Here is a 23,115-nt window from a genome sequence, read left to right on the forward strand (position 1 = left end):
AAAAATCTCAAACCTTCGCTTATATACCCAGTCTGCACTGATAAAATGTCTTCCGTAGTATCTTCTGTATCTTTTGAAAGCATAAAATCAACAAATCCTTTTCACCCCAAATCTGAAAAATCGACTCATGCCGGTGTCACAGATTTTGGGGGATTTTTGACCAAAAACACAAACTCACAAAATTCTTTAAAAATCTCACTCTTTCTCTAATTTACCCAGTCCTCACTGTTAGAATGTCTTCCGTAGTATCTTCTGTATCATTTTAAAGCATAAAATCAACAAAAGTTTGTTCACCCCAATTCTGAAAAATCGACCCATGCCGGCATCACAGATTTTTTGGGATTTTTGACCAAAAACACAAACTCACAAAATTCTTAATAAATCTCAAACTTATGCTAATATACCCAGTCCGCACTGATGAAATATCATCAGTAGTATCTTCTGCAACATTTGAAAGCATAAAATCACTGAAAATTTGTTTACCCCAAATCTGAAAAATCGACCCATGCCAGCATCACAGATTTTTGGGGATTTTTGACCAAAAGCACAAACTCACAAAATGCTTAATAAATCTCAAACCTTCGCTAATATACCCAGTCCACACTGATAAAATATCTTCAGTAGTATCTTCTGTATCATTTGAAAGCATAAAATCACTGAAAATTTGTTCACCCCGAATCTGAAAAATCGACCCATGCCGGCATCACAGATTTTTTTGGATTTTTGACCAAAAACACAAACTCACAAAATTCTTTAAAAATCTCAAACCTTCGCTTATATACCCAGTCCGCACTGATAAAATGTCTTCCGTAGTATCTTCTGTATCTTTTGAAAGCATAAAATCAACAAATCCTTTTCACCCCAAATCTGAAAAATCGACCCATGCCGGCATCACAGATTTTTTTGGATTTTTGACCAAAAACACAAACTCACAAAATTCTTTAAAAATCTCAAACCTTCGCTTATATACCCAGTCTGCACTGATAAAATGTCTTCCGTAGTATCTTCTGTATCTTTTGAAAGCATAAAATCAACAAATCCTTTTCACCCCAAATCTGAAAAATCGACTCATGCCGGTGTCACAGATTTTGGGGGATTTTTGACCAAAAACACAAACTCACAAAATTCTTTAAAAATCTCACACTTTCTCTAATTTACCCAGTCCTCACTGTTAGAATGTCTTCCGTAGTATCTTCTGTATCATTTTAAAGCATAAAATCAACAAAAGTTTGTTCACCCCAATTCTGAAAAATCGACCCATGCCGGCATCACAGATTTTTTGGGATTTTTGACCAAAAACACAAACTCACAAAATTCTTAATAAATCTCAAACTTATGCTAATATACCCAGTCCGCACTGATGAAATATCATCAGTAGTATCTTCTGCAACATTTGAAAGCATAAAATCACTGAAAATTTGTTTACCCCAAATCTGAAAAATCGACCCATGCCAGCATCACAGATTTTTGGGGATTTTTGACCAAAAGCACAAACTCACAAAATGCTTAATAAATCTCAAACCTTCGCTAATATACCCAGTCCACACTGATAAAATATCTTCAGTAGTATCTTCTGTATCATTTGAAAGCATAAAATCACTGAAAATTTGTTCACCCCGAATCTGAAAAATCGACCCATGCCGGCATCACAGATTTTTTTGGATTTTTGACCAAAAACACAAACTCACAAAATTCTTTAAAAATCTCAAACCTTCGCTTATATACCCAGTCCGACTGATAAAATGTCTTCCGTAGTATCTTCTGTATCTTTTGAAAGCATAAAATCAACAAATCCTTTTCACCCCAAATCTGAAAAATCGACCCATGCCGGCATCACAGATTTTGGGGGATTTTTGACCAAAAACACAAACTCACAAAATTCTTTAAAAATCTCACACTTTCTCTAATTTACCCAGTCCTCACTGTTAGAATGTCTTCCGTAGTATCTTCTGTATCATTTTAAAGCATAAAATCAACAAAAGTTTGTTCACCCCAATTCTGAAAAATCGACCCATACCGGCATCACAGATTTTTTTTGATTTTTGACCAAAAATCCAAACTCACAAAATTCTTAATAAATCTAAAACTTTTGCTTATATACCGAGTGTGCACTGATAAAATGTCTTTGGTAGTGTGTTCTGTATCTTTTGAAAGCATAAAATCACCGAAAATTGCTTCACCCCAAATCTGAAAATTTAACCCATGTTGGCATCACAAATTTTTGGGGCTAGTGGATCAAAAACCCAAACTCACAAAATTCTTAGTTAATCTCAAACTTATGCTAATATACCCAGTCCGCACTGATGAAATATCATCAGTAGTATCTTCTGCAACATTTGAAAGCATAAAATCACTGAAAATTTGTTTACCCCAAATCTGAAAAATCGACCCATGCCAGCATCACAGATTTTTTGGGATTTTTGACCAAAAGCACAAACTCACAAAATGCTTAATAAATCTCAAACCTTCGCTAATATACCCAGTCCACACTGATAAAATATCTTCAGTAGTATCTTCTGTATCATTTGAAAGCATAAAATCACTGAAAATTTGTTCACCCCAAATCTGAAAAATTGACCCATGCCGGCATCACAGATTTTTTTGGATTTTTGACCAAAAACACAAACTCACAAAATTCTTTAAAAATCTCAAACCTTCGCTTATATACCCAGTCCGCACTGATAAAATGTCTTCCGTAGTAACTTCTGTATCTTTTGAAAGCATAAAATCAACAAATCCTTTTCACCCCAAATCTGAAAAATCGACCCATGCCGGCATCACAGATTTTGGGGGATTTTTGACCAAAAACACAAACTCACAAAATTCTTTAAAAATCTCACACTTTCTCTAATTTACCCAGTCCTCACTGTTAGAATGTCTTCCGTAGTATCTTCTGTATCATTTTAAAGCATAAAATCAACAAAAGTTTGTTCACCCCAATTCTGAAAAATCGACCCATGCCGGCATCACAGATTTTTTTTGATTTTTGACCAAAAACAGAAACTCACAAAATTCTTAATAAATCTAAAACTTTTGCTTATATACCGAGTGTGCACTGACAAAATGTCTTTGGTAGTCTGTTCTGTAATTTTTGAAAGCATAAAATCACCGAAAATTGCTTCACCCCAAATCTGAAAATTTAACCCACGTTGGAATCACAAATTTTTGGGGCTAGTGGATCAAAAACCCAAACTCACAAAATTCTTAGTTAATTTAAAACCTTTGCTTCTACATCCAGTCCGCACTGATCAAAAGTACTCAGTAGTCTGTTTGTATCATTTCAAAGCATAAATTCACCGAAAATGGTTTTACCACGAATATGAAATTGATCAATGCCAGCATCACTTCATAGTTCATATTTCCTCAAAGCTATTTTGACAATCTATACATCATATGAAAAGGGCTTTTACCTATTTCACAAAAATGGATATGTTGGTGACCTTTTCTTAGCTTTTGATCTGCCTAAACCAGAAGTGACTGTAAAATGCTTTGAAAAGGCATTATTTTTGGGCCTTTTTAGGTTGAAATCTGACACCTTTTGAAGTTTTACCATCACATTATACAAGACTGATGTCTGTCATGATGTCTGTGTCAGAGTTTATGATAATTGTTTCAAAATTGGTATACATAACTTCCTTCATAACAGCAACATACCTGTTGATTCTTGATGACATGTGGTATGCTCTACTTTGATTGAATAGTGGAGTCGAGTTATAACATACGTGTTTACCGCAAACCTAATAATTATATAAGTCTCATCTAGAGGGACTAACCAAACCTTTTATTTATTTTCTACTTTAATTGATTAGGGGAGTCAAGTAATGCCTCGTAGTTGATATACTTACGTCTTTACCACAAACCTAATAATAATAATAATAATAATAATTTAAATAGATGTTAAATTTGCATCGGGATAAAGAATATTAATTTTTTATTTATTTTTTTTTTTTTTTTTGGGGGGGGGGTTTTTACCCATATACACCGATGTGTGTAGCACTGTATACTCAGAAATTTCCCCGAGTCCTGTGAAAAAAATCACAGGCATTTTACTCGGGTGGGATTCGAACCCACGACCCTTGCAATTCTAGAGCAATGTCATACCAACTAGACCACCGAGATTGCCCGGTAGCTAGAGGCAGTTCGAATCCTATGTTTAGCAGCGGGTACTGCAAACGATTTAAATAGATGTTAAATTTGCATCGGGATAAAGAATATTAATTTTTTTTTTTTTTTAATAATAATAATAATAATGATAGTGGCCTCTTATAATAGAGCGCTCAAGTCCGGCAAGCATGATGCTCTGGGCACTTATACAAATACAAAACAAAACAGAGTACAATATATCTATACACCCAATGATTATGGTTTTCTCTCTTTCTCTGGTTGCATTTTGTATTCCATGTTTTTAATACAATCGTTGTTTTTGTGCTAGTCTTATTGATTGTATTCCTCATCCAGTCCGGTTTCCGTGTGTTTTTGATGGCGTGTTTTAATCCCACCTTCTATTTGCTTTATGTTTTTAATTGTGCTATTTTGTATTATTGCAATTCATCCATGTTTGTATTCCACCAGTCCTGTACATGTATGTTTTTTTAATATCTTTTAAAAACAATAATAATAACAATAATAATGTTTTTACTATTTAATTAGTGTTAATCATGTGCAATTTGGCCTGTGGGCGACGAAATGTGATTCCAATAAAATGAAATGAAATCTATACAACAATGACACTATAAAAGACTAACTAAGGAAGGTGCAGGGTAATCAGTTGAAAAGTGTAGATCAGTTGATCAGAAAATGAATTACGAAGTGAACAGATGAGTTTTGAGTAGTTGCTTAAAAGAACTAGCGGATGAGGCTTGGCGGAGAAGAAGAGGGACCTAATATATAAGTCTCATCTAGAGTGACAAACCAAACCTTCATTTATTCTCTAATTTAATTGAATAGGGGAGTCGAGTAATGCCTCGTCTATGTGAAGAGATCAGACGATTGAAGCATACTTGGTATCAAACCAACTATCCGGTCATTTCATGGACACAGTTCTGTTGTAAAGTGAAGACTGTTAACAGATCAGCTGATGATAGTTTGCATCGAACTGCAGCTGTCTTTCTGACTGCAATGAGTGAGGTGTGATTAATAATGGATCTTACATTCATTTAAAGACACTGGACCCTGTTGGTACTGTCAAAGACCAGTCGTCTCACTTGGTGTATCTCAACGTATGCATAAAATAACAAACCTGTGAAAATTTGAGCTCAATTTGTCGTCGAAGTTGCGAGAGAATAATTGAAGAAAAAAACGCACTTGTCACACAAGTTGTGTGCGTTGAGATGGTTCTTCGGGACCTCAAAATCTAAATCTGAGGTCTGAAATCAAATTGTGGAAACAATTTTCTTTCTCGAAATCTACGTTACTTCAGAGGGAGCCATTTTGCACAATGTTTTATACAATCAACAGCTCTCCAATGCTCGTTACCAAGTATTTTTATGCTTACAATTATTTTGAATAATTACCAACAGTGTCCAATGCCTTTTAGAGATAAGAAGAGAGTTTGATGAAGAGAGTGTACTCATTGTCCAATTGTTCCCCTTTAGAAGTCTGTGCACTTTAAAGGGTCTGGGTCACACAATGTCCACAGATTTGCATTAAATTCACACAGTTTGAAGATAATCATGGGAGAAATGAGTGAAACAAGTCACAAAAATAATTTGTAGAACGTACGTATTTTCGTGACAATGTTTTACTCATTTTTCAAAAACTACAGCACCTCAACAAGTAATATTTTTCGGTAAGCTTTCTACTGTCATTATTTTCAAATGGTGTAAGTTTAGTGTAAATCTGTGGACATTGTGTTTTGTGTTACAAAAAGTACCCCCCCAAAAAGTAGCATTCTCAAAAAAAAGTAGCATTCTCCAGAAGACGATCAGAGCATACTGATCGAAACGTCGAGTTAAACCAACGGTTCTTTTCAGAACCACCCCAACTCATTTAGAGATTATTACATGGTGTTACTGCAAACTCTTCTATATAAAAAGTACCCACATTCTTTAAGAATTCTCTTGAATTCATTGTACCCAACTGATTGTTCTATTGACCTCATAATTCAACATGTACCCAAACTCAGTGTATTTGGCATTTGAACTATTTGTATTTTGATTTCAGATCTACTACAAGAAGCAATGTGATGAAATGGACTGGGTTGTATTAGAGCCACGTTGGCTGTGCTACGACATTATTGGTCGACTGTTTGCAGGGGATGACTTCCCTAGCAACATCAGCCGTCTTGACAACAAGCAATTGTATTCAATATCAGATATAAGGGGGTTACTGCAAGATCTAGCTGATGCCGATATTCTTATGGATCTACTGCAACATCTAGAGCTGGTGTTCCGCTATGATGACACGCGTTATATAATACCAGCTCGGTTACCAATGGATTTAGATCCTGTCGTTTGGAGTAAAGACCCACGTTTCACCGAGTATTACGGGCGTAGAATCGAATGTAAAGACGACACTGATATATTTTCCCCTGATGTGTTTCCATGTCTACAAGTGCGCATCATGAGGTGTTTCTGTGATCTTCAAAGTGGAGTGTGCATCTCTAGACACTCCCTTAAGTTTTCTCGAGACATCGAGGGGCTAGTTCAACTGACAAGCTACCAGAGAGCGATTCATATCTGTGTTCGTGGTAGATCTGGAAAAGTAGATCGCAGTGCTTGTTACACACAACTAGAGTATGTGTTAGGTATGGTGTTGAGTGAAATTGAGCATCGCTCACCAGGAACCGCTATCAACATCTGTTACCTCAGCCCAAGATCCTTGCTACAGCATAACGACTTGGAAGATATCTCCTTCTACACCGAGGCTGACATCCAGTCTGCTAAGCATCGTGTGGTTGTCCATCCTAAGACTAGGAATACTGAACTAGTAACTGATGTACTGTGTGTGGGTTATAATAGCACCTTCCTGAGACGTGATGGATTAGAGTGTAGTAGTACTTGGCTGCTGGAAGAAGATCTGGTAGCTCTCTGTCGATGTTTGGATATTATTCATCCTCTAGGGCAGGACTACAGAGGTCTGGCAGAGGCGCTGGGTGTAACCGAGTCTGAAATGGACTACATGTATCATATCTGTGTACGCAGAGATACCTCACCAACGAGGGCGCTACTTGAGCGAGTTCAGCCCAGTGTAGGTCATCTGAGAGCTATTTGTAAGCACCCTGGTCTGGTAGGCTGCAAAGAGGCAGTTAATGTCATTGATAAAATGCTGCAACGATTAGGACATCAGGTAAACATTTATTAAAGACATTTTTAAACACCCACAATTATTTTTATCATATTTTTTTATATTTTTATTTTAGCCACATCCAATAGCACAAGAGCCAATGACATGATGGATAAAAACATTAAAATCTGAATGATCGGAAAAAAGGTTACCAATTTGACCCAAAAAAAACATGCTTGGTGGTCATCATAATATAGTAGAACAACACAGCACAACAACAAAACGATAAAACGTACTTTAATTAGTTGATCAAAATGAGCATCTGCAGGGCTTACTGTAGTGTGTATTCAGATGCAGAAGGAAGGCACTCCTCAAAGGCTAATGGTTAATTTCATTTTCAAGAATTATTAAATAAGTTGAGGTTACTTCCTTCTCACAGGTGCCTGATAGTGATGCTAGCTTCAATGTTGGTGAGTTTTGTTGTGTACAGTATTAGTGTTTATCCTCACTATTATTATTATTGATGGTTTTGTGCAGGTTCTGCATTTAATTGCATTTTAAAGACAGTGGACACTATTGGTAATTGTCAAAGACCAGTCCTCTCACTTGGTGTATCTCAACATATACATAGAATCACAAACCTGTGAAAACTTGAGCTCAATTGGTCGTCGGAGTTGCGAGATAATTATGAACGAAAAAAACACCCTTGTCACACAAAGTTGTGTGCTTTCAGATGGTTGATTTCGAGACTTCAAATTCTAAACTTGAGGTCTCGAAATCAAATTCGTATAAAATTACTTCCTGAAAACTACTTCATTTCAGAGGGAGCCGTTTTTCACAATGTATTATACCTCTCCCCATTAACTCATTACCAATTGAGGTTTTTTGCTGATAATTATTTTGAGTAATTACCAATAGTGTCCACTGCCTTTAACTGTATTTTCTTCAAGGTTTTTATTTGATAATTGTTTGTATTTTAATTGGGTTTCTTTTTAGTTGTTAAGCGCCCAGGAACATGTTTCATGGATGGGTGCCATATAAATTTCCATTATTATTATTATTATTATTATTATTGTTATTATTACACATGAACCTAGCTACATCATCTTGAAGCTCAATTAATTCATCCTATCAAACCTATACCCAGCCGTGACACTTGTGTTCTTGATGAGCAAGACACTTTAACCATTGCTTCGTCCTTCGGATGGGAAATAAAGCCATTGGTCCATCTTATTGAAAGAGAAGGGGTTGGCCCAGGTGTTCCTGGCTGGTGGCTGCTGCATGCATGAGTAATCACACGCATATTACTCATGTGGGATTCGAACCATTGACCTTTAAGACCTTATGAGATCTTTGTTTACCTTACAGAGGAAAAGTACAAACCGGATCAGCTCAGCATTAAGGTCCTGGTCTGGAGAGAGGACTTGAGATATGAGGCTGGTGCCTTACGCGAAGTCTTAAACCCTGAATCCTTACTAGCTTTGAACCCATCATTGTTTGATATCAGCGATAGAGAGGAGATTGAAGCCACTCAGAGGACATTAGGAAGGACTAAAGCAGTGGATAGGATGCTCTATAAAGTTATAAGGTCACAGGATATGCAGTTGTATCGTGACTTCAGTGTGGCTTTGGAAGGACAACAGAATACTACAAAAGGTAAAGTTTTGAGGTGGAAAGAAGCACTGATTCAAATTTAGGCACAGGTAGAACGATGAAGAACCTAGAAGGCTTAAAGCCATTGGACCCTTTCGGTAAACAGTATTGTCCAAGGCCCACACTTCGTGTATCACAACTTCTATAACAAATAACAAACCTGTGAAATTTTAGGCTCAATCGGTCATCGGAGTCGGGAGAAAATAACAGGAAAACCCACCCTTGTATCCGCGCGTTTCGCCGTGTCATGACATGTGTTTAAAATAAATCCGTAATTCTCGCTATCAAGAATTTGATATTGTTTTACTGTTTTCTCAAAAAGTAAAGCATTTCATGGAATAATATTTCAAGAGAAGTCTTTCACCACTACCTTCTGTAAACCCTGTAAAGTTATTTGTAAATCTGTGAACTTTTTTTTTTTTTCTGTACCGAAAGGGTCCAATGGCTTTAAAGGCAGTGGACAATATATTGGTGATTACTCAAAATAATTATTAGCATGAAACCTTTCTTGGTAACGAGTAATGGGGAGAGGTTGATAGTATAAAACATTGTGAGAAACAGCTCCCTCTGAAGTAATGTAGTTTTCGAGAAAGAAGTAAATTTCCACGAATTTGATTTCGAGACCTCAGGTTTAGAATTTGAGGTCTCGAAATCAAGCCTCTGAAAGCACACAACTTCAGGTGACAAGGGTAAATTTTCTTTCATTATTATCTCCCAACTTTGATGACAGATTGAGCTCCAAGTTGCACAGGTTTTGTTATTTTATGCTTATGTTGAGATCCACTGAGTGAGAAGACTGGTCTTTGACAATTACCAATAGTGTCCATTGTCTTATTTGAATAAAATGGCAAGTCGTGATCTTTGCTGAATTTCATTTGAAATGTTTTAAATCAATAAGGAATATAGTCATATGACTATAAATAGATTTATATTGTGAAGAAAAAAACAATCATTTGAATACCCATATCCAGCACTTTTCTGAAAGATTCGCGAAAAGTTTTGTTACGTCATCACTCGTGTTACGACATAAGTGGGAGCTCCAGATTTGTACAGCCGCTTTGTTGCAGCATTGAGGTATGACAAAGCAAACTCCTAAGCATCACGTCAATAAAGCATTGTCATTTTGGCGCACTCCGTCAACGGCAGAAGTGTTTTTTAGTTTTTCAAAACCTTGAGGTTGGGGCCTGAGTTTTTAATTGCTAATTCCAAAAAATTCAGAATGTACAAATATCAAAGTGACTCTTAAAGGGTAAACACACACATTATTAACAAAATAAAAGAGCATTCCTGTCAAAAACAAATTCGCTCAAGTAACTGTTTAAAATGGTCATATATCTGGTTCAAAGCATTAACACTCTTATCGGTTTTTATCGATATTAATCCATTTCAACTTATTATTTTGTTTGTAGACCATATGCATTATGCAAAGTGAGTTTTGGCAGTTAAAGCCATTATACACTTTCGGTACAGAAAACAAACAAAAAGTTCACAGATTTACAAATAATTTACAGGGTTTACAGAAGGTAATGGTGAAAGACTTCTCTTGAAATATTAGTCCATGAACTGCTTTACTTTTTGAGAAAGCAGTAAAACAATATCAATTCTCGATAGCGAGAATTACGGATTTATTTTAAACACATGTCATGACACGGCGAAACGTGCGGAAACAAGAGTGGGTTTTCCTGTAGGTTTGTTATTTTATATATAAGTTGTGATACACGAAGTGTGGAACTTGGACAATACTGTTTACCGAAAGTGTATGATGGCTTTAAGAAAAACAATGTTCAGCTAAAATTGTTTATACTTGCGTAAAGTTTCGTTTGTTAACAACTGTCACAGGAATAGGCAAATGTCTGGATGTTTTATGAATATTCATTCCTTTCCTTCAGAGACGCTGCATAAACTTATTCAAGTTCTTTTAAACTTTGTGTAAATATTCACGAAGGGCTTGGTGCCAGGACCCAATTGGCCATGGTTGTATGGGGGTCAATATCAATTATTCATTATGCGTAGTACTGAGTAGTTGTGATGATGTGACATCCGATTTTGCCAACTGATTTATTATTCATATTGTTTCATTGCTACTTTAGGTGTTGAGACATTGACGGAGATTATTCCTAACGCACAAGGTTCTTACAAAGATTATAGTATACCTGCTGCTAAGCCGTTACAATCACTCCTTGATCCTCACAATGTAAGTCATTTTAATTTTTATTTTATTTTAATTCTTCGGACAACAAAAAGCAAAACAGTAAAACAATCCCAGGCCGTCAAGGCAAAAGTCCAAAAACTGTCATCAAAAAAGAAGTTACTCAACTTGTGTTGAACTGATGTTATTAAAAAAAATATATAAATTATATAGCGCTTTTTCACACCCAAAGGGTGTCTCAAATTGCTTAAAAATACTACCCCTGGTCACTGGGTCTTAAATCACTCCTTAAACTATCTCAGCTCCCTGGGGAGTATACAGCGTTGTGCAACAAACGCGCTACTCGGCTAAATCAATCACAAGAACCATCTCTGCCCCCACAGGTACCCATTCACTCATGGGTGTAGAGAAGCAAGTATAGTCAAGTGTCTTGCTCAGGGACACAAGTGTCACGACAGGGATTCGAACCCACACTCTGCTGAACAGAATCACTAGAGCTTGAATTCGGTGTACTTATCCGCTCGGCCACGACACCCCAACTGGTTCCAGTTAGTTAAACCCAGTTATTTAAACCCAGTTTAACTAAAACCAGTTGGTTAACTCGTTTTAAAATAAACTAGTTAACCAGGTGGTTTATTATGGAATTTTGACAAAACCCTTGGTTTATACAATTAAACATAGTTAACATAGTTTAACACAGTTCAAACCATTTGTTTTATATGGAAAATGGACACTATCCATGCAGTAAAACAATTTGACCCTAGTTATCTGGGTTCAACTGGTATTTGGACATGGCGACTCATGCAAACCTCCACTGCCTTTAACAGTTCTTTTTCCTCCTTCATACATGTAGCGTCCTGAAGTTCTATTTTGAAGTTTCTTTTTCCCCCCTTTTTTTTAGTTTCCTGTTTTTGCTGACTGTTGTTTTATAGTCTATAGTTATATTTATTGTCTGCTTGTTTTACCTTTAATCTGTAAAGCCCTTTGAGCGTCTTTTTAGTGGATTTTAGCGCTTTATACATGCTTTAGTTTGAAGGTATTTTGCTGGAGCAGATAGACATTTGTACCGCGAGTTGGATTCGAGCCAACAGGATATGTATGGTCGATTAAGAATAGCTTTAGTATGGTCGATTAAGAATAGCTTTACTGCAAAATAATACCTTTAGATGATTATAAAATAGAGTGATTTATATTTTGTTTTGTTTTTCTCCAAATAGAACTACTGTATGTGGAAGGACACTAAGGGATTGGCATACGTCTTAAACAACAGCGATTTCAATGGTAGACGAAGGAAGGGGTCAGAGGTTGATCTTGGTAATATATGTCATGTTCTTCAAGAACTAGGATATGTACTACAAGTTCACACCAATTTAACTGCTAAGGTAATGTAGCATTACATCTTACTCATTCTTTATTTTATTATTTTTTATTATTGAATATTTCAACAGGAGATATCAGACAGCCGATTGGTGACTATTGATCAATTAGTTATTGTATTGATTATTATTGAATATTTCAACAGGAGATATCAGACAGCCTAGGAAGATTTAGGAGCAGGTTTGAATGTGATGACTACTGCTCTGCGGTTGTTGTATTAATGAGTCATGGTAATACTGGAGTAATTAAAGGAATTGATGAAACCAGCATCCAACTCAGAAATATCTACTCAATGTTTGAGGGTCACCGATGCCCCGCTCTCCTCGGTAAACCTAAGCTGTTCTTCATACAAGCCTGCAGGGGAGGTATACTTGTTTGATATCTCTGCATGATCATCTTGGAGCTTGCATGTCAGGGAAGTGTCCTGGCCGAGCGGTTAAGAGCACCAAATTCAAACTCTGGTGTTTCTGATCAGCAGTGTGTGGGTTTGAATCCCCAGCCGGGACACTTGTGTCCTTAAGCAAGACACTTAACCATTGCTTCGTCCTTTGGATGGGGTGTATAGCCGCTGGCCAGATGTATCAAAAGTGTACTTAAACACTGTGACCGGAAAGTCTGTCAATCCATAGGAATGAAGGGATAAATTTGAACCATAAGCAGCCTTTAAGGTGAATGTGAATTAAGTCACTCCATTAAAATTGCACTAGTTCGAGCATATAATACTCTAGGGTCAGTTTTACAAAGAGTTAGGACTCGTCTTATCTCAAACTCGTCCTAACTTAGGATTAATCTTAAGGTTTGCATACTACAGTGCAGGGTTGGGACTTGTCCAAAGTTTTAAGATTAGTCTTAAGTTAGGAAGAGTTTTGTGAAATCGACGGCTGATCATTTTGTTGATTATTATTTGTGTGTTTTGTTTCAGATCAAAGCATTCAACTAGTGGAAGCAGACAATGATATTTGTGTGTCAGATACTGAATGTCACTCAGATGATGATGATGATGATGATGATGTTTCTATCAATGCTGATTATTCATTTGCTAATGACCTACCAGCTAATGCTGACATGTTCTTTGCCTATGCGACAACTGAAGGTACGATATCACCTCTAGCAATATGTTAAAGACCCTGGATACTATTGGTGTATCTCAACATATGCATGAATAACACAAACCTGTGAAAAGTTGAGCTCAATCGGTCATCGAAGTTGCGAGATAATAATGAAAGAAAAAATAACTTGTCACACGAAGTTGTGTGCTTTCAGTTCAGATGCTTGATTTCGAGACCTCAAATTCTAAATCTGAGGTCTTAAAATCAAATTCGCGGAAAACTACTTCTCTTTTTAAAACTAAGTCAGTTCAAACGAGCCGTTTCTCACAACGTTTTATACTATCAACCTCTCCCCATGACTCGTTACCAAGTAAGGTTTTATGCTAATGATTATTTTGAGTAATTACCAATAGTGTCCACTGCCTTTAACTCACTTTTTAATTCTTCTAATGCCACACAATCCAGACCAAACAGACTCCTTCAGTAAAAAGAAAAAAGAAAAAAAATAGTAAACAAAAGATATTTGCAAATGGTTGTACCCACAAGACAGATTTAACTGATGAAAACCAGATGATTTAACCGATTAAAAAACGAATGAAATAAAACCTTGGATTTACTGCACACAAAGTTCTCTACACTTAAGTGTGTTTGATTCCTAGCACCAATTCCTACTGACATGTAATTAACTTGTGATTTTTATTATGTGCCTTTTTATGGAACCGTCGCTTAGTAAACTTAACTTTGGCGACTGATTTAGTTGATAGAACCAAAAGGGTTTAAAACTGAATACAAAAAACCAATGAAATAAAACATTGGATGATGACACCAAACCTTTGCAATGCTGGTTTATGTTTCTTGATGCATGATCATCAATAAGGGAATAAAAGGGTAGCTACTAGTTCTTTTAAAAGGCTAATAAAGTAAGAAACTCGAAAAAAAACTTATCTGTTTCGGATGTGCTTGTAATGAGCTCTGTATGTTTCTACCTCCATGGTTAGTACATGTTACATGTACGTGTTTGACGTCCGTGTGTTGCATGCCTGTTTCCGGTTCTGTTTGTGCGCATGCGCATAATAGTCTTGATGCAACACGTTCTGGTTTTTCCTTTCACACACAGCGCCTGCATTGCCCATAACAAGAAACGTCTTGCATCAAGACTAGCGCGGAGTAGCCAATCACAACCTGTGTAAACACTGGTCATTATCAAAGGTTTTAACACCCCCACGTGACGCGCTCTCCAGCAATAGGAATAGCGAAACTGTCTGAGGTATTTATGAATACACCTTTACAGCTGATATATGAAAGACATGTTTGTGTTTAATCCTCAGGAAGTGTGTCTCTCCGCAGTCAGGTCGAAGGTTCTTGGTTCATCCAAGCATTATGTGAAGTGTTTATACTAAGTGCATCGGAGGATAGTATAGACACTCTTATGAATAAGGTAATGATGATACTGAAACCACTGCATGCTCAATATACATTGATATAATTGTGCTGCCATGTTGGATGCTCAAACTATGATGAGATAGTTGAGAAGCGCGATGCACGACGACAAACTTTTTTTTGAGTACAGGAACTGACCTATGTACAAAGGTGTATGCTGTCACAGTTAACCCCATGCAACCGTGACGCGAAAGACAGTTTGCTAACTCGAGAATAAAAGTCTGTTCAACAAGATATTATATTTACAATTAATTTACATTTATTTACACCAACTGGGGAAACTGCCCCATTTCTGGAATTTGTACAATGAATAACTATATCTTAACTTCACTGAAATTAATAAATGAACTCCTATTAATGAATGAACTCAAAACACTTCGTCTCATTCTTGTCAAATAAAACTTATCCTTAAATCAGCAATGTGTGTATAGGTTTCCCTTAAAGTTCAAATGACAACACACCCCAGAAAATATTAGAAATCAAAGGGTGAGTCTCCTTAGACTATAATCGATATTGTGTGTATATATATATATATAATTAAATGATTTTGGATTGAACAAAGAAAAATTGACCAGAGCGGGATTTGAACCAACGTTGGTTCAAATCCCGCTCTAGTCAATTTTTCTTTGTTCAATCCAAAATCATTTAAAAATGTACCCAGTCAGTTTCCCTTGTGGTTTATTATTTGATATCTGATATAAAAAGTCGCATCCCCTTAAGGTGATCCCCTGTCTGCCGCTTCCCAGGTTGTATCGTTACCCGGGTGTGATCCCTGGCTACACGGCAGTTTGCGGTTTAATGGCTTCTGACAGGCACCCCCCGAACAAAGATATTGACAAAATTGGGAGACCACCAACATAGGGCTAGATATGTCAGTTGGTAGAGCGCCGGCACGTTAAACCGGAGGTCTTTGGTTCAAATCCCGCTCTAGTAAATTTTTCTTTGTTCAATCCAAAATCATTTAAAAATGTACCCAGTCAGTTTCCCTTGTGGTTTATTATTTGATATATATATATATATATATAAGAAAAGGCGCTTTAACAAGTCCTCTTACTTTTGCAACGCTTTGCTTTTTGCGTCTTACTAACACCACTCTACTACCTTCAATTAAATGTCTCCAAATCAAGTCAATCAAAAGTTAATCAAATTTACACTTAAACAAAAGTGACCCTCCGGTCTGGCATCCTGCCTCAATTCAACTTCAACTCCGATTTAAACTCTGACTTCAACTCCGATTTAAACTCTGACGTCAACTCTGACTTCAACTCCGATTTAAACTTTTACTTCAACTCTGACTTCAACTCCAACCAAAATGTTCAAAATATTGGGTGAATAAAATTGGCCCACCGTGAAAATGTCCAAAGGTTAAACTGTCCTCCGGTACCAATACAGCGTCTGGCTCCACTCTTCCTCTAACACTTTATGTAGGCACGTGTCATAGACTCTCCGGGCTTCCTCTTTGTCCGTCTCAGAACTTCAATTAACGCTTCTCACTCTATGAAGGTATAGTCCCTTTAAACTTCTAGGAGATGGTTAGATTCCCACATCAACAACATGGCCATCTATAAAATAGTTATTAAAACAGATACAATAATGCCTGATGCTCTCTTTCCTTTTGATAAATACACATGCACTTCTCAAATCATTTCTTTGTCTGATTTCTTCTTCCAAAAAATGGTGAACTACAAATTCGCATATTTCAACTTACGATTTTCTCCTCGTTACCAAACTTAACCTGCTGATCTCTGCCGCCTCAGTTCTCTGCCAATCAGTTGCTTAAAATAACAGCCTAAATACTCTGTTTCTGATTTAGCATTGAAATTGCAGTAAAACAACAACCTCAAAGGTTATAATTGAAGCGCGACACTTTTGAGATATAGGCAATACCTATTCGAATTCTCTCTATCTTTCTCTCACTCAAAATTTCATGATCCTTCTTCCATAAGAAACCTATGTGAGACTACTGCCACTCCCTAAAGTCTTGCATACCACAACTTCATGCAAAGTGGCTCAATCCTTCAGTTCACAACAATACATAAATTATTCACACCAACCTGTGTGACTAAACAAGTACAAAGGAAAGTGAAGGCACTGACCTCTGCACTTATATTCATAAACCAAGTAACAAAATTAGCATAAAAACAAGAGTTCACAACCTTTGGGGAGAAAAATACATATTATTCATTAGTGGATTTGCCCCTGTAAACTTAAACATACATATTCATTAGTATATCTGCTCCTGCAAATTAAACATCATACATTAGAATGGGGGGGGGGTAATTCTGACATATGCTCTGTACAAATTGTGTATGCTCTATGTGTTCATTTCAGGTGTAGTATAGTCACAATTTTTCAAATTTCTCTCAAGATAAACAAAATTGAAAGACGAGACTTGGTAGGAAGGATGTCATGTCTCATAATGGTATTTATAAGCCTTTTTTGTAAGAAGGTTAGAGACTTTTATTTTCCCCGTCTTTGTAAGATTACACAAAATATGCAATTTTTTTTAAAATCTGTTCTTCTTTACCAGGTTACAAACAGAGTGACAGGTCAACGAGGGGAGATTCGAGACCCTTTGACCCGGAAGTTAAAGACGGCTTCACAGACCCCAGAATGCATCAAACGTATGCGTAAGAATATGTACTTCCTGCCTAAATATCCCAACACTACACCCAGAGGGTCCACTTGGCTTTAGTTAAAGCTATACAGGAATGAAACCAGTCATTGGAGGTAGGTTTAGACTACTTCTTCACAACTCAGAAAAGCAACAGAACATTTCAACAACATTTTGAAAACGAGCAAAGCAACATTTATAATTTAATCACATGTACATAGTACGCTTTTGATTTCTTACAAGTTACATGTTAAAAATTGTTTACAAAACATGATTTGTACAAAGCTTAATACATTAAGTATCTTTGCAAATGAACGTTGCTATGGTACATTATTAATAGGCCTTCATTAAAACAAAGCTGTATATATGGATTTCAAAGATAAAACATACTTTTCCCCATAAAGAAAAAAAGAAACAGCAACATAATTGTACATAGTCTGTCAAATAATTTTGTACAAGAAATTGATAATGATTGATATATAATGCTGAAATAACTGAAGTGTACTGTATTGAAGACTCCAATCTGCACTTTGACAGCTTCAGGTTTAAGGTCATTTCTGACTATTCTTTTCACAAGTGTGACAAGCTAGTCTTGATTCAACACTAGAATTGTGTATCTGCAGTTTTTTTAATCATCTGCTAGCGATGTCTAGTATAAGGTATTAGGTATGGATTGGAGATTGGCCTTTGAAATGTTCACAAGGCCTTGTGAACATTTTCAAGACAAATATGAAAAGTTCAAACATGAACATTTTCAAGAAAAATAGCCTTGCGAACTTTTTCAAGAGAAATATGATCAGTTCAAATATGAAAATTTTCAAGAAAAATTTGGTAAGTTTACAAGGCCTTGTGGACTACTTCAAGAGAAATATGATAAGTTCAAAAGGCTATAGCCTTGTGAACTTTAATCAAGAGAAGTTCACAAGGCTATATAGTCTTGTGAACATTTTCAAGAAAAATATGATAAGTGTTTAGCCTTGTGAACTTTTTGAAGAAAAATTGTGTAAGTTCACAATATAAGATAAGTTCACAAGGTCACAAGGCTATATATAGGCTATATATAGCCTTGTGAACTTTTTCAAGAAAAATTGTGTATGTTCACAAGGCCTTGTGAATTTGTCAAGAGAAATTTGGAAAGTTCACAAGTCTTATCATTTTATTACAGAAAATGTTCACAAGGCTATAATAGCCTTATAGCCTTGTGAACTTATCATATTTTTACAGAAAATGTTCACAAGGCTATATAACGTACCTTATTGACTTGTGTATGGTTGTGTAGTTTCCCATTGACTTGTGTATGGTTGTGTAGTTTCCCATTGACTTGTGTATGGTTGTGTAGTTTCCCATTGACTTGTGTATGGTTGTGTAGTTTCCCATTGACTTGTGTACGGTTGTGTAGTTTCCCATTGACTTGTGTATGGTTGTGTAGTTTCCCATTGCCTTGTGTATGGTTGTGTAGTTTCCCATTGACTTGTGTATGGTTGTGTAGTTTCCCATTGACTCGTGTAGAGGCCATAGCCTTGTAAACTTTCTTTAAAAAAATTCTTTAAATTGTTCACAAGGCCTTGTAAACTTATCATATTTGTACAGAAAATGTACAGAAAATGTTCACAAGGCTGTTCACTTGTGTATGGGTATAAATTTATCTTATTTTTACAGAAAATGTGAAGGCTATATATAGCCTTGTGAACTTATATAGCCCAATGACTTGAAAGCATCTGAAAGCACACAACTTCGTGTGACAAGGGTGTTTTTTCTTTCATAGTTATCTCGCAACTTCAACAACCAATTGAGCTCAAATTTTCACAGGTTTGTTATTTTGTGCATGTTGATATACACCAAGTGAGAAGACTGGTCTTTGACAATTACCAATAGTGTCCACTGCCTTTAATAAGTGTTCGTATCAAGCCATGAAAGAAAAATTTAACATTTTGAATGACTCTTATTTTCTTTTGTTGCTCTTACAGATTTACCTTCAAAGTTTGCTCTTCCGGCGTCTGCACCTTCACCCTCTGTTCTACCTCTCCCTGGTGCCTCCTGGCAAGGACCTCCAGAGGTTTCTCACGGAGGTAGGTCAAAGGTCACAATAATAATTGGGGAAAATGAGTGGATCTTTTTTAATGCTTGTGTTTGTGCGATGAAAGTAATTTTTCTCAGTAATTTTTTCAACGGATCCAGTAGGGTCATATTTCGGTCGTCAAAGTTGCGAAATAATAATGGAAGAAAAAATGCCTTTGTCACCCGAAGTTGTTTGCTTTCAGATGCTCGATCGATTTTGATACCTCACATGTGAGGTTTCGAATTCAATTCAAATATTTTACTGAGAAATTAGGGAGCTATTTCTCACAATGTTTTATACTGTCAACAGCTCTCCATTGCTACCAACTATTTTGAGTATACTTACCAATAGTGTCCACTGCCTTTAAGAATCCCCCAGAGTCAATAATCCTTTAAGAATCCCCCAGAGTCAATAATCCTTTAACAATCGTCCATTATACTCCCTGGAAGTATGGTCCTTCAATAACTTTATATTAACAGCTCCAGACCAGACAGAAACCATATTTATTATATTATACTTATTGACCAAACCAATTCAATTCGAACATTTATTTCAATGTTGTAATTCATTACAAAAAAGCACATTAAGTTGAAATTACCCAAGTAACACAGTAGCATGAGATAATAAATATATTTGGTTCACAATGAGTCAATAATAATCGGCAGAATGACAACATTTAGGTGTAAGGTGAAGCAAACGCTTTTGTACCATAACCTATGGACAAACAAACATAAAACCACGGAACCGTGACAGGACAAAGGACAAAGGAAGCGGACAAGACAATATGAGACAAGGCCAACACAAGTTACACCTTATTAATAATAGACTATGAATAAGAGTCAAGGAACTGCGCTCTTAGGTTTTTAACAAACACAGATAGAGGAGGTGAAGATTTAAGAGAATCATTTAAACTATTCCAATATGAGATGCCCTGATGGACAACACTGTTTTTAGACTTTGATGTTCTATTAAATTGGACGATTAAATTACCCTTAGCGCTACAAAACCAGGTCTGGAAGAACATATCAGGTGAAATGGATAAAAAAGTGGGCAGTGAATACCAGGTGGGCTTATTCGGAGGGCGTTTTTTTACCGTGGAAGAAAATATCTCATCCTTTACATTCCATACTTATCCTAATCTATGCTAACATATATTTTGAGTAATCACCAATAGTGTCCAGTGCTTTTAAAGGGAAGGTACACGTTTGGTAATTGTCAAAAACCAGTATTGTCACTAGGTGTATCCCAACATAAGCATAAAATAACAAGCCTGTGAAAATTCGAGCTAAAATGGTCATCGAAGTTGCGAGAAAATGATGAGAGAAAAAACACCCTTGTTGGACGAATTTGTGTGCTTTCAGATAGGAATAAAAGACTTCTGGCTAGAAGTCTTTTATTATTTTAGTGAGAAATTACCTCTTTCTCAAAATCTACAATACTTTATACTATCAACAGCTCTCCAATGCTCGTTACCAAGTCAGTTTTTAAGTTATTGTTTGTTTTGAGTAATTACCAAAAGTGTACCTTCCCTTTAAAGCACAATATATGTTATTTCATTTGATTCTACAGAGGAATTGGCTGATCAGCTGAATGTCAAATGTAACATGAACCCTATGGTTGGCATTGGACTTAGACGTGGACTCGGCCGTGGTTTTATAAGAAACACCAATCAGTGACAAGAAAAGAACTATCCATCCCCCAAAAAAATCTGGTTTTTTTTTTTTGTTTTTAAAGAAAGTTCAATGAGTTATTAAAGGACACCGAGTGAGAGAGCAGACTGCTCCTCATCTTTGACTTCAATTAAATAAACATTCATTTATGTTTCATTTTTGTTATCCAACCATGCCCTATCTTTTATCAAGCATTCGCCACTTTCAAGCTAAAAAGACACTGTACACCTTTGTTAAAAAAAACACCCTTTTTGCACCAATGTGTTTGCTTTCAGATGCCTAAAAAGGGGCTTCAGGGCTGTGTATTTTTTGATCAGTGTTTTGTTTTTCACCTTCATCTATTTGATTTTTTTTACACTGTGCATTTGCCTTGAGCTATATTTTTAATAATTAATTTGTTGTGTTCGGCTCTCCCGCAGACCTTTTAGTTCACAGATGTGAACTTGCTATTCTGTGTCTTTTTGGAGCATTGCCTACAAGCTCTGCTTCTAAAATGGATCCCTATGCGGTGTCAGTTTTTCTTCTTGATATATCGTTACTGTATTCTTTAGTGATGTCTTTTATTTGTTAATACTGTGAACAAAAAATTAAACCTTGAACCTTGAATTGTGTAACCTTCATTTTTTATGCTAAGCAAGATGTTTCTACAACACAACCAGCCAAAGATTGCAATCCATACATGTAGTACACGAGAGTTAGCTGGTCTCTACTCTTACAACGGGAAACCAGCAAAAAATTGCAAAACATAGTAAATGAGAGTTAGCTGGTCTCTACTCTAACAACGGGAAACCAGCCAAAGATTCCAATACATACATGTAGTACTCAAGAGTTAGCTGGTCTCTACTCTTTCAACGGGAAACCAGCCAAAAATTGCAGGACATAGTACATGAGAGTTAGCTGGTCTCTACTCTAACAACGGGAAACCAGCCAAAGATTCCACAACATACATGTAGTACTCGAGAGTTAGCTGGTCTCTACTCTTTCAACGGGAAACCAGCCAAAAATTGCAGGACATAGCACATGAGAGTAAGCTGCACCAATGTGTTTGCTTTCAGATGCCTAAAAAGGGGCTTCAGGGCTGTGTAGTTTTTTTTACATTGGGAAACCAGCCAAAAATTGCAGTTCATAGTACATGAGAGTTAGCTGGTCTCTACTCTTACAACAGGAAAGCAGCCAAAAATTGCAATACATAGTACATGAGAGTTCACAAGGCTATAGCCTTATAGCGTTGTGAACTTGCAATACATGAGAGTTAGCTGGTCTCTACTCTAACAACGGGAAACCAGCCAAAGATTGAAATACATAGTACGTGAGAGTTAGCTGGTCTCTACTCTAACAACGGTAAACCAGCCAAAAATTGCAGTACATAGTACATGAGAGTTCACAAGGCTATAGCCTTATAGCGTTGTGAACTTATCATAATTTTCATGAAAATTTTCACAAAGCCTTGTAAACTTATCAAATTTGTCTCGAACATGTTCACAAGGCTATAGCCTTGTGAACTTAGCATTTTACAGAAAATGTTCACAATAGCCTTACAGCCTTGTAAACTTATCAAGGCTAGAAGCATTGTAAACATTTTCTGTAAAAATATAAGGCTATAGCCTTGTGAACATTTTCATGAAAAACATGATAAGTTCACAAGGCTATAAGGCCTTGTATAACATTTTCTGTAAAATATAAGGCTATATTATAGCCTTGTGAACATTTTCAAGAAAAACATGATAAGTTCACAAGGCTATGGACCAGCTAACTCTCACAGACTATGTATTGCAATCTTTGGCTGGTTTCCCGTTGTTAGAGTAGAGACCAGCTAACTCTCATGTACTATGCTTAGCAATTTTTGGCTGGTTTCCCGTTGTAAGAGTAGAGACCAGCTA

At 36.4% G+C, this 23,115-nt stretch overlaps 1 protein-coding gene and 1 non-coding gene across 5 annotated transcripts in view; one reads left to right on the top strand and one right to left on the bottom strand.

The window, feature by feature from the left end:
* LOC117301841 (death-associated protein kinase 1-like) overlaps positions 1-21,969 on the top strand; it is a 47,103-nt gene extending 25,134 nt beyond the window's left edge. For 2 of the 4 annotated variants that reach the window (XR_004520352.1, XR_004520353.1), the window contains 12 exons: positions 4,948-5,127; positions 6,163-7,287; positions 7,664-7,694; positions 8,593-8,880; positions 10,968-11,071; positions 12,244-12,408; positions 12,549-12,768; positions 13,326-13,496; positions 14,781-14,890; positions 17,423-17,622; positions 19,474-19,575; positions 21,135-21,969. Coding sequence is in view for 2 of the 4 variants with exons in the window: in XM_033785834.1 (XP_033641725.1) it covers positions 4,948-5,127; positions 6,163-7,287; positions 7,664-7,694; positions 8,593-8,880; positions 10,968-11,071; positions 12,244-12,408; positions 12,549-12,768; positions 13,326-13,496; positions 14,781-14,890; positions 17,423-17,587 (2,559 nt within the window). In the remaining 2 variants the exon portion in view is untranslated. Of the gene's footprint in view, positions 1-4,947; positions 5,128-6,162; positions 7,288-7,663; positions 7,695-8,592; positions 8,881-10,967; positions 11,072-12,243; positions 12,409-12,548; positions 12,769-13,325; positions 13,497-14,780; positions 14,891-17,422; positions 17,709-19,473; positions 19,576-21,134 lie in introns of those variants that run through there. The other 2 variants (XM_033785834.1, XM_033785835.1) reach the window with 2 other exon arrangements.
* Trnas-aga lies at positions 4,047-4,119 on the bottom strand. The gene has a single exon. It is a non-coding gene; the product is annotated as a tRNA-Ser (tRNA).
* Positions 21,970-23,115: the final 1,146 nt, after the last annotated feature.

Source organism: Asterias rubens, chromosome 17 (assembly GCF_902459465.1).
Source record: "Asterias rubens chromosome 17, eAstRub1.3, whole genome shotgun sequence".
Lineage (NCBI taxonomy): Eukaryota > Metazoa > Echinodermata > Asteroidea > Forcipulatida > Asteriidae > Asterias > Asterias rubens.